This window comes from Lepidochelys olivacea, assembly GCF_965140295.1.
Source record: "Lepidochelys olivacea isolate rLepOli2 genome assembly, chromosome: 1".
NCBI lineage: Eukaryota > Metazoa > Chordata > Testudines > Cheloniidae > Lepidochelys > Lepidochelys olivacea.
The window spans coordinates 189,701,382-189,713,573 of record NC_140411.1 but is presented as its reverse complement, the minus strand read 5'-3'; the positions used below and the strand labels follow the sequence as shown (position 1 = coordinate 189,713,573).

Here is a 12,192-nt window from a genome sequence, read left to right as displayed (position 1 = left end):
CATACTGCTCTTTGATATGGTTTGGTGATGAACTGAATGACTTATGGAGTGACTGTACCATTGAAAACTGGAAACTCTTCCCTACCTTTTTATTTCCATGCATTCAAGGATTCCGATGGGTTAAGTGTAGCCTGATGTAACCTTAACTGTCACAAAACATAATTGTTTATTTGTTAACATCCTATTATGTATTTAAATGAAGACTGATATCTTAAAGGAGGAGACTTTTTAGCAAAAACGTGTCATATCAAGTTGCAATTTATAAAGGTACTGAGAGTCTAATGTTTCTTGCTCCAGTAATTTTGCTTCTGATAAAATGTAATTGGATCTATAAATGTAAACTAGATATCTATAAAATTACTTTTTAGCCGTGCGTAGATGCAAGCTGCCACAACCAGCACATTATTATTTTTCTGGCTTTGTTCTCAAAAGTGATGACCTTGGGATTGTATTATAACATTTGTTTTTATAATATGCCTCAAAACAGTGCAGTATCCAGAGGATGGGTCAAGTCTTGAAGTTAGTGCTAAGATATGGCAATGATGGGCACAATAGAAAACCCTAAAATAGATAAGCTAATTATATGAGCAAAGCAAGTAGAAACTGTCTCCTTCTGTTTACTTCATCAGTCATATTATGGTCGTTATTTGTGAATGTATTGTAAAGTGAAAATATGCGATAACACTATTTTATTAATTTGTTAAAATGTAACAAACTTAATTAGATCAGTGTCCCTGAAAACTACTAATTCTGATAAATGAATTCGTTCACCTGACAAATTGCTCTGAACTGTCAGCTAATCATCAGAGTACAAAGCCAATGAATATATTTCAGGCTGAGCAGTCACCTTGCTGAGAGAGCTTGAGAGAGAGGCATTTAAAAGACCTCCCTTTTTTACCTGCCAGCTACAATTTTGTTCTCCACTGTTTAGTTATGAAATTCAAATAAGTCATCTGTAATTTCTAGTGTAAGATACCCTTGAAGGAAAGTTGTACCTTCTATGTTCAGTGCATAGTTGTGACCTCTTGATGGAAACTGTTGGCCAAACTACTTCTTGTGGTGGTGAAAATAACTTTTTTATTTTTATATATATATATATATTTTTAATTTAATATATTTAATTTAATTTATATATAATATAAAATAGTTTTAAAGATCAATAAACTAAGCCAGTTTTAGTGTGTATGTGGGGGAAAGCCAGTTGCTTTGTAAACATCTTTTATAAATAAAGTTTTAGAGCCTCTTATTGTCTCAAATAGCTGGACTCTTTGCAACCCTTATTTTTTCTGAAAGATTCTGTCGTATTGCACCAACTTTCCAGAAAAGTTGCACTGGTAACCAGGCTTTTTGTTGAGCCGTGGTGCTCTATTTTGTCCCAACCTTCCCTTCTTTGGTAAATGTGGTAATTTCTTTGAAGTGCTCTGGTAGTTGACTAAGAACTAGTGCAACATAAGAACCTAAAATTTCAAGCTACTGCTTCCCAACGTAAATAGCTTGTGATAAAGAATATTGGGGCAATATGTTCTCTCTTTCTATTTAAAGGTGTTGAGGTATAATATACTTCTCTTTGGGTTGAAATTATGACCTCCAGAGGGTAGAAATACTTGGATTCTTTGTACTCTGACCTCATTGGTAACTCTTCAACCCAGAAAGCTATCACTTTCTGTGATAGTATGTTACTTAGCTCTGGTCAGTACATAATCTGTACATAAACTATAACTTAGTTTGTTGCAAAAGCAAAGGAATTCAGTATTAAGGCTGAAACGTCCTCACTCCTGAGTCTTGGTCATAAGTAATACAAGGTCTCAATTTTTTTGCTAGAAAATCCAAAACTTGGATCTTGAGATGGAGGAAATCCTGGGAAAGTATGTTAAATACCTGCCATGTCCATCCATTCTGTGTTACTCAAATGTTTCCTGAATATTATATATTGCACCAAAATTTTGGGAAATATAAGTAATTTAGAAATGAAGTTACATTTCAGTTGCTGTTTCTAACTTAACATGAGTTTGTTGTAAAACATGAATTTTCTCTGTTTAAGGCTCAAACTCAAGACATAGTTCCAACAATAGGATTCAGTATAGAAAAATTCAAGACATCCAGGTAACACCACTTTTGTGTACACATAGAATCATAGAATATCAGAGTTGACCTCAGGAGGTCATCTAGTCCAACCCCCTGCTCAAAGCAGGACCAATCCCCAATTTTTCCCCCAGATCCCTAAATGGCCCCCTCAAGGATTGAACTCACAACCCTGGGTTTAGCAGGCCAATGCTCAAACCACTGAGCTGTCCCTTTCCCCCTCCCCAAATTAGTCTCTCTCTCTTTCAGCGTGATGTAATCAAATGTGATGATGTGTGGTGATGTAATGAAGTGTCATTTGAGTCACTCGTGTTGCTGTATCACAATATGTTGTATGTTCTGGTGCAGTTCTCTAATGTGTGAAGAGGCCAATAATGTTTTGCGGTATCACATGAGAGACTTGGCTTTGATTCCTGGCCTCACTTATAGAATCAGTAGGGCTGGCACTCTACCAATTCAGTGTGTGTAGTCTTTAGGCATGTCTCAAATCACTGAATATTAGTCTGTACTAGGTTAAGAAGTATCACTGAGATACTTTGAATGGATTTCAGTCTTCTTTCATTAACTGAAAAATGGTGGCTGTAGCCTTGAAAATATGAAAGTTGCATTGTTTAAAGTCAGGAAAAGAGGGGGGACATCATCAGTTTCAAGAAGGATGGTAGACAGGCAATTGCCTCAAAACACCCCACTTGTGTGTCTAAAAAAAATAGAAAAAATATGGGAGAATAATGAAAAACCCCTAAATATAACTTGACAGTACTTTGAAAAAGGTGTGCAGGCAGTCTTGAAAGTAATGTGGCCTATTGGTTGGGAGACCTGCAAGAAATTCATGCGTTTCTTGCTTGAACTTGGATGACTGGGATTGATGGGAGTAATATTTTTAATTGCTTTGGGTCACCTTATATCACCTACAAATCACAGCATCACAGTGCTTTGACCACTGCTAGGAGAGGACAGTATATATCCCTCTGTATTGCTGTCCTTTATCTGCTTTTTGAGTTGGTTAGCAGGGGAGGCAGAGTGGCAATCACATTTTCATACACAACAAGAATGTTTAAAATGCTTTCTTCAGCTCATGAAAGATTTATCTGAGGTTACTGTCAGAGCCATTTTCCAGTATGCAAAGGGTTTGTCTACACAGGGACATTATTTTTAAATAAGGTAAGGTGTGGAATTTAAAGCACAATAGCTACTCCAGAATTGCTCCCTGTGTGGCGACTGGTATTCTGGAATAAGAGTGCTTTTTTATTTTTTTTTTCCAGTTTAGCCTAATCCACTTCCAAAGTGGATTAATCCAAATCCGAAAAAAGCACCCTTATTTTGGAATAAGTCTCCATATAGGGAGCTATTCTTGAGTAGATATTACAGAATAGTTTATTCTGTTTTATACTAGTGAGCAACTTGCAGCTTTGCCACTCGAGTTTCATGGTTTTATGCTAAATATGAGAATATGTGTATTGTGCTGGAACAGTTATGTAGATTTGTGCAGGTGGCGAATAAGGAATGTGTGTTGCGGGGGAGGGAATGTGTATTTGAGGTTATTGTGTATGCTGATCGTGTTTTTGTGTCTGGGAGTTGTGCTGGGAGATGTCTTGATTTGTATAGGTGATAGTTGGGTGCATGGTTGTGGCATTTGGACCATCACTGCAGGCTCCCTCATACAACAAATGAAATTGTTGCATGCAAATTAGCTGTAAAGAGTGGTGATTGGTTGAGTTAATTCTATCACAGTGGTCTAGAACACTTGGTATAACATAGATTACTTCTGGGAAAATTTTGCGCATCTGCTGATGTGCAAAATTCATGTGTCCCACATACATTTTATTTTTTCCTGCAGAAAATACATTTCTGCCCAAGAAGTACTGCAGTTCCACCTTTTGCCCACAAGAGGCCGCTGTGGTGCCAGAACAACCAGCCACATGAATGCAGCTGGCTGTTCTGGCACCATAGCTGCCTCTGGTGGGAACAAGGTGGAACTGCAGCACTTCTTGGGCAGAATATATTTTCCGGGGGGGGAGGGAGTTTTGTATTAATATGCCTAGTAAGGAATCTGTCCCAAAAAAAAAATTAAAAAAAAAAATCTTTGGTCTGTATCGTTACCTACTTGGTGACAGAAATAAATTACCAAAATAAATGAAATTGGCATGGTTTATTTGTCAAAACAACACAATATAAATATACAGAATTTTAAAATATTGTGCACATAATTATTTGGTGCAGAATTTCCCCAGGAGTAATATATGCATGCCTTACTGTAGCTAGACACTCCGTATATGTAAAAGTCAAAATGGCTGAGAAATTAAATACTGAACTGTAACAGACTGAGATCCAGTGATGATTCAGCCTCATGATATTCTGAACAAAAAAAGCTCTCAACCATGCTTGTAGCTGTTTCCCTCACTTTACACTGATTCAACAGACCTGTTAGGCTTCAGAATGACACACACTGACAATTCCTGGAATCTTATTATATAGATTGGTGATGAGCACGGTTTAAGAACCTTAGTACCTGAGTTCCTTCCAGCAGTGCATTAAGCAATGTGACCGCACATCAGTCATGTAGTGTTTGTTCTCTCATCCTCTCCCAGGTGGAGAAGCGTGTGCAGCGGAGTGTCTTGTTTTGGTAGGGCTTTAGGGTTATTGTTTTGTTTTGGGTTTTTTGCTTGAATATATGTGGTGGTGGTGGTGTTTATTGTTATGTATAAACACAAAGAAATGCACTTAGTACTTAGAGTGAAAGGTGCTGAGGTTTGTGATGGTCCTTAGTTTATGAAGGATTTCATTCCAGTTTCAGACTGGCCCCTGAGAAAGTTGTCTGCCACACAGACAAGCTTTATTTACTCTTATTGTAGAAAGTTCCCTTGTGCCAGAGGAGCTTAGTTGTTGACCACAGTCAAGTGTAGAGAGCAGAGGACAGCTTTTATGTATTCATAGAGATCTGTGTTGCTGAGAAATGCACTTACTAATCAAAGTTTCCTAAGTGCTGAAGGCTTCATGCCCTAATGTATCACTATCACATTGTTGTAGTATGGCATGAATAACAGAGGCATGAATAACAGAGGCCAAGTAATCATTCACCAGGATACGCTGAAGTCTCCTAATCAACTGAAGTTGATAGAAAACATTCATCACAAATGCTGTTATGTGAGAGCTTAGCATCAGCAAGGAATCCAAGAGTTCTTCCAAACCACAGACCAAATTAATGAATTCTCCATAAGCACCTTCGAGCAAAGAAGACTGCATTGTGGCTGCAAATTCCTCAAAATGTTTTCTTCTGCCTACCAGCATCACTTCTGTTTTTCTCAGGTTTATTAAGCTTGAGCCAACTGTTCATCCATTAGCTGTCCAATCACTGGGCTATCTTGGTGACAGTGGTGTGTGTGATGCTCTATGATTGAAATGTCACCATTAATATTGCCACTGTTAGACAATTGCAACAAATTTTGTACAAAGCATATCATGCAAGATGTCAATGAAAAAGTTATGATTTGCTGATTGTTTATATTCATGTATCATTTTTGTATCTGAATTTATAAATATTGACTATATACTGGCATCTTACATATGGGCTGTATTCCTGGGCACCACCTACCAGATAAGATTTACATCTAGTACTCCTGGGGGGGATTCTGTGTGCCTGCAGAAATTGCGCCCCCCCCCCCCCCCCGCAGAATTCCTGTGCTTCCCTGCAGAAAATGGCCAGGAAGCAAAGGGAAGCTGCGGGGGGGTGGGGATGGGGAGAGTGGATGGAGTGCTGCTGTCCTTTAGCAGGCCTTAGAATTTATTGGAGTATGAGAGTCTTTGGTCAAATCAGGACTACTGGTCTATCATGTTGCCTGCGAGCTGGAAGGTCCGTGACCACTGCTTTAAAGAGGCCATGGCCCGTCCAGTACAGTGGCTGGGTTGTGATGACTTCCGTCTTGACATACAGGCCCCAGCTCAGGTCCAGAGTAAACCAGCTGCTTGGATTAGACCTGAGATGACCTATGAAACTCCTAGGAAGGCAAATGAGGTGATGAGTTTTGGGGCTTCTGCCTTGTAACCTTGTTGATTTTGTTGATGTCAAATGATGAGTAGTCTGGGGGTGTTTCAACAAGGTATCTGAGCTCCTTGATGAATCCTTGAATCTGTAGTGGCCTGTAAACTAGCATAAAATCTGTTAGTTTTGGCTCTGGTTTCTAGCATCACGTCTCTGAATTTGAATAAAGTTGTCTTTCTTTTGAGGGACCTCTGCATTTGAGGTTTGCAGAGAAGATTAATACAGTGCTGCCTGCCTTCTTGTCTTGTTCTGTGACATACTGATTATCCTGGAGGAATGGGGTGGACGAGCACAGGGCTCCTGGTGTCATCCAGATAGGTCTCAGTGATGCAGCTTTTTTCAGGTGCTTCATCGCTGACATGGTCACGTGTTTTGCGTGCGTTTGTTTGTTCTTTGCTATGGCAGATCTTGCAATAATCGGCATCACAGAATCATAGAATGTCAGGGTTGGAAGGGACCTCACGAGGTCATCTAGTCCAACCCTGTGCTCAAAGCAGGACCAATCCCCAACTAAATCATCCCAGCCAGGGCTTTGTCAAGCGTGACCTTAAAAACTTCTAAGGAAGGAGATTCCACCACCTCCCTAGGTAACGCATTCCAGTGTTTTACCACCCTCCTAGTGAAAAAGTTTTTCCCAATATCCAACCTAAACCTCCCCCACTGCAACTTGAGACCATTACTCCTCATTCTGTCATCAGCTACCACTGAGAACAGTCTAGATCCATCCTCTTTGGAACCCCCTTTCAGGTAGTTGAAAGCAGCTATCAAATCCCCCCTCATTCTTCTCTTCTGCAGGCTAAACAATCCCACTTCCCTCAGCCTCTCCTCATAACTCATGTGTTCCAGTCCCCTAATCATTTTTGTTGCCCTCCGCTGGACGTTTTCCAATTTTTCCACATCCTTCATGTAGTGTGGAGCCCAAAACTGGACACAATACTCCAGATGAGGCCTCACCAATGTCAAATGGAGGGGAACGATCACGTCCCTCGATCTGCTGGCAGTGCCCCTACTTATACATCCCAAAATGCCATTGGCCTTCTTGGCAACAACGGCACACTGACTCATATCCAGCTTCTCGTCCACTGTAATCCCTAGGTCCTTTTCTGCAGAACTGCTGCCAGCCATTCGGTCCCTAGTCTGCAGTGGTGCATGGGATTCTTCTGTCTTATGTGCAGGACTCTGCACTTGTCCTTGTTGAACCTCATCAGATTTCTTTTGGCCCAATCCTCTGATTTGTCTAGGGCCCTCTATATCCTATCCCTACTCTCCAGCATATCTACCTCTCGTCCCAGTTTAGTGTTGTCTGCAAACTTGCTGAGGGTGGAATCCACACCATCCTCCAGATCATTAATGAAGATATTGAACAAAACTGGCCCGAGGACCGACCCTTGGGGCACTCCACTTGATACCAGCTGCCAACTAGATATAGAGCCATTGATCACTACCCGTTGAGCCCGACAATCTAGCCAGCTTTCTATTCACCTTATAGTCCATTCATCCAGCCCATACTTCTTTAACTTGCTGGCAAGAATACTGTGGGAGACCGTGTCAAAAGCTTTGCTAAAGTCAAGGAACAACACGTCTACTGCTTTCCCCTCATCCACAGAGCCAGGTATCTTGTCATAGAAGGCAGTTAGATTAGTCAGCATGAATCCATGCTAATTGTTCCTGATCACTTTCCTCTCCTCTAAGCGCTTCAGAATTGATTCCTTGAGGACCTGCTCCATGATTTTTCCAGGGACTGAGGTCAGTTTTAGTTTGTGTGGCTTGTGCTGTTTGCTTTTGACCTGTTCCTAGATAATGATCCTGTGCAGCGTATGGGTGATAGTTGTCTGGAATCTAGCTTCTTATGTCTGCTCTTCTGTTTTCCTGGGCTGTTCCTCCAAATTTGAACAGTGACAAGTGAAGTGGATTATGTCATGGGATGGTCCAAGTTAAGGAACAGTTGTCTTGTTTGCTAGATGCTAGAGGAAAGGCAGATCTGTTGTATATCTTTTTGGTGCAGCAACCTGCTTGAGTCCTTGGAATGGGTGGAGCTGGAGCAATGTGTTCCTGGAGTACTGTGCTGGAAATGTGGTGGCATAACAACAATGCAAATATTATTGCCACTATCATTACTAGGTAGGCTTGAGCCCCACAAGAGAAAACGTCAATGTGATCAGATATCCATTTTCTCGAAATATATTGTCAGTGTTGTGACACCCCCTGTTGCTTTTACTTGCTTTGGGAGGGAGATGGTACTTCGCATTTAATCATACAGTATCATGTCTGAGTAAGTTATATAGTGGCCTGCTGCCCAGCAGGTAGTGGTGAAGGTGAAGAAGCAGGGCTGGGGCTCAGGGATCCTTCTTTGTAAGAGGAGAGCCTTGTTCATGGGGGTGGTTCCTGTGCTGAGGGGCTGGGAGAGCATTCAGAGCTGCACTTTCCCCTTTTAGAAAACCTTCATTTCTATTTCCAAATTTTCAAGAAGTAAAAAGTGACCAGAGGTCCCTCTCCTGCTGCTTCCTGTGGTGCTGGCCATGTGTGGGGCCTGCTGGAGCTGGTCCCTGCTACTGCTACTGTGTCCTGCTGCAGAGTGGGAGGAAAGAGGGGTCAGAGAAGTTAGAGACCTGGCTCCTTCCAGGGCCCTAAGGAACCTGGTCAGTTTCCCTCTGTAGACAATTCCTAATACTGAACTTAATACAAATACAAATAATGTCAGTAGGTCAGCTTTGCCCACATTGTACTTAGTTTCATTTATATGGATGTTACTTATTTGATTCCAGAAGTTGATCAAAATGTTGTTTTGTAACTCTTTCATAAGTGGACTTACGATTGTGCTTAGTTTTTGGGTTAAATGTTGAAGCTACAGTAGATCACTTAACTGCTTGGGGAAACCCAATAGTACTCAAGTTTTGAGCAAATTGAAATATTACCTTGTAAGAATTCTGTCTTGAAGGTTAGTTCTTCCCACTGAAGCCAATGAAAGCCATCTGTGCATATTAAAGGCATGCCATGAAATTTAAAAATCACATTTCCATCTGAATTTTATTTACCTACTATTATACCATTGCTGTAATTGATTGATATACAGAAAACACACTTCGCTCCCCATTTTTTCAGGTTATTTACTTTTTGTATTTGACATTACTGTGTGTAGTCAGTTTCCCTGTTTTGGGGGGGGGGTCTTTCACACAGCAGAAGAGGGAAGAGAAAACCTTTTTTTAATGGGAAATTGATTGTACAACCACAAAAACTGGCAGGAAGGCTTTGGGGTTTGGTGTCATATCAGAAGTTTTTATTTTGATTTTTTTTTAATTTACTATGTTTTAAGTTGATTGTCCATTTAAAAGTGTTAAAATGAGGAAAATATATTTTTTTTGTTCTATGGGATCTGTACCTCACTCTTTCTTCCTTTTCAGTTTGTCTTTCACAGTGTTTGACATGTCAGGTCAAGGCAGATACAGAAACCTGTGGGAACATTACTACAAGTGAGTAATTTTTTTTTATTTTAAAACGTTGCTGCTAATAGTAGCTAAATAGATTTTTTTTAAAATCTAGACAGATATAACATGTTAAAGAGCTGGGAGTTGATGATGATAGACAAATCTGGACTGGGAATAAGATGCACATTTTTAAGTGAGGGTATTTAACCATTGGCACAACAATCGTTGTGGTGGATTCTACATAACCAGAAAAATTTAAATCAAGATTTGATATTTCGCTAGAAGGTATGCTCTAGTTCAAACAGGAATTAATTCACGGAAGGCCTATAGCCTTTGTTTTACAGGAGGTTGAACTAGATGATCACAATAGTCCCATATGGTTTTATAATATACGAAAATTAGAAAGTGTGGTTTTACCAGCCTCTTTGATTATTATTAGTCCTAAAATCTATAATGATGGCTTTATAAGCAGCTTAGATGAGTCATGAAAGAGTGTGGTTCTTATGCTACTACTGTTGCTAAGAATATTGTTCTTAAACAAAGGTTTAAGCAACATCCCACTTCTAAACTAATTGGCTTGGAGTTATCCAGTGCTTTATAATGGTAGTCTCATTAAGTATTCTTGTACTGAGACATCAACTTTGTGTTAGGTCTAGCTGTGTGTTTCTGGTTAAACCATAATACTTCCTGCTGGTTTATACTGGATTGTTAGTATAAATTAATTCAAAACACATCTCACTTAGAACAATAAAACATGGGATGGGGAGCATGTGGAGATAAAAAATAAGGAGATGTATGAACAGTTGGTAACAAGCATATGTATGGGGATTGGTTGTTAGTTCACTGAGGGCAGTGTAGAAAAGGAGAGATTTGAACACTTTATATAAAAAAAAAAGAAAAAGTTGGGGAATCAGAGGTTAGAGGTTGGATATCTTATCGTTTTCCTGACATTCATATCCACTTTATGGGGCATGGATGAACATAAAAGATGCTGATTTACTGCTGTTTTTATAGACAATCGTAATGCAAAGTTTCAAAGAACGAGGCATCTATGTAATTATCAGGGTACTAACAAATGTTATGCCTTTTATCCTATATGTTGTGGCAAAAATCAAATAAATGTGCTTAATAAAATTGTGCTGTTGTTTTGGCATATGCCCTATTCTTTAGATTGTTCCATTTTATTTCTTGCTAATACTAAAATTTAAAACTCTCTTTTAGTGATTTCTATCTTCTAAACTAGTCTCAGTTGTTATCATCATTCATGTGAATATGAAGGCCAGTAGTGAGCAGGACAAAAGTAACCTGAATTCTCCATTTTGAATGCTTGAATTTTGATGTGTTTATTATGTGATAAACTTTGCTGTAATATTCTTTATTTTTCCTCTTCCTCCTTTTTTTTAAAATTGGAGATTAATATAGAGGGCTTTTCCTACAAAAATTAATTTGCAGTTTGAGAAATTGTCAGGTAGATAGGTATTTTGTAAATTTGCATTAGGGCTGGGGTTTTCAAAGCAGCCTAAGGGTGTTAGGTGCAGGATTTGGATGGAATTTGGATGCCAAATTCCCAGAAGCTGCTTTGAAAATTCCAGTCAAAGTGTGTGATAGGACATCACTATATTAAAAACTGGCATTGAGGTGATCCTCCTATGTGGCAGAAAATCAGTGTGCGCACAACTGGTTAGTTTTCATTTGTATCATGTCCACAGTTTGAGTATAGTTTCTTAGCAGTAACACTGACACTACAGTGCCCCCTAATATCAGTATCCTCCCTATCCACTGCAGTTTTTATCTATATGGGATTTAATTCCAGTTAAAAGTAGCATACAGAAAAGCAATATAATAAACTAATAAAGATAAGCAAGACTGCAAGTACAGAAAAATGGCTAAATTAATCTATAGGTCTGATCTAGAACCTGTGCACATAAGTAGGTACTTCCAAGTACTTGACACTTGCACTTTTTTCATATCTGGCTTACACCTCTCTCTTCAAGGGTACATTAACAACTCAAAATCTGATTTAATGATGCATGTGGTATCTTGACTCTTGAGTATTGTCCCTGTTACTGGTTGGTTTGGTTTTTTTTTGTATGTATCTGTGAGACCTAGGAGAATCTTGTTTCTTTGTAAGTAAATATATGCTATAATTGTAACTTCACTATAGTACTGTTGTACAAACCTGCTGTTAACACTTTATTTGAGTAGTTTTAGATATGCTGGAACATTCACAACAAATATTAAGCATTTGCTTACAGTTTATTTAGATTTTTATGCAATACACACCAATAAATGTGGGCCTAGTCATGCAATCTTAACTTTGATTGCAGTGGTAGGCGATCAAGAATTGCAGGATTGGGTTGTATTGTGGAGATGAGAGGGAAAAACATACTGGTAGCTGACCTTCAAGGAAGATTAGGATGCAGAGAAAAAGATTACAAAAATTTAAATAAAATGCAAAATTATGTATGGGGTTTCTTGTATACAGTTCAGAAAATCCATTGATATACTCTTATAAACATTTTCAGTTTTCCCTTTGTTAGAAAGCAAAAATAACTCTCAATATTAAGTCTACAAAGTCACTAGTTGAATTGGCTATGCATACTGAAAGTGTTTCTGCATTCTTCAAGATACTAGTGGTTTAGACCA

At 39.1% G+C, this 12,192-nt stretch overlaps 1 protein-coding gene across 10 annotated transcripts in view; it reads left to right on the top strand.

Moving 5' to 3' along the window:
* The window catches only part of ARL6 (ARF like GTPase 6), a 44,174-nt gene that overhangs the window by 5,324 nt on the left and 26,658 nt on the right, over positions 1 to 12,192 (top strand). For all 10 annotated transcript variants that reach the window (XM_084625238.1, XM_084625237.1, XM_084625245.1 and 7 more), the window contains 2 exons: positions 2,042 to 2,103; positions 9,523 to 9,591. In XM_084625238.1, coding sequence (XP_084481364.1) covers positions 2,042 to 2,103; positions 9,523 to 9,591 — 131 coding nt within the window. The remainder of the gene's footprint in view (positions 1 to 2,041; positions 2,104 to 9,522; positions 9,592 to 12,192) is intronic.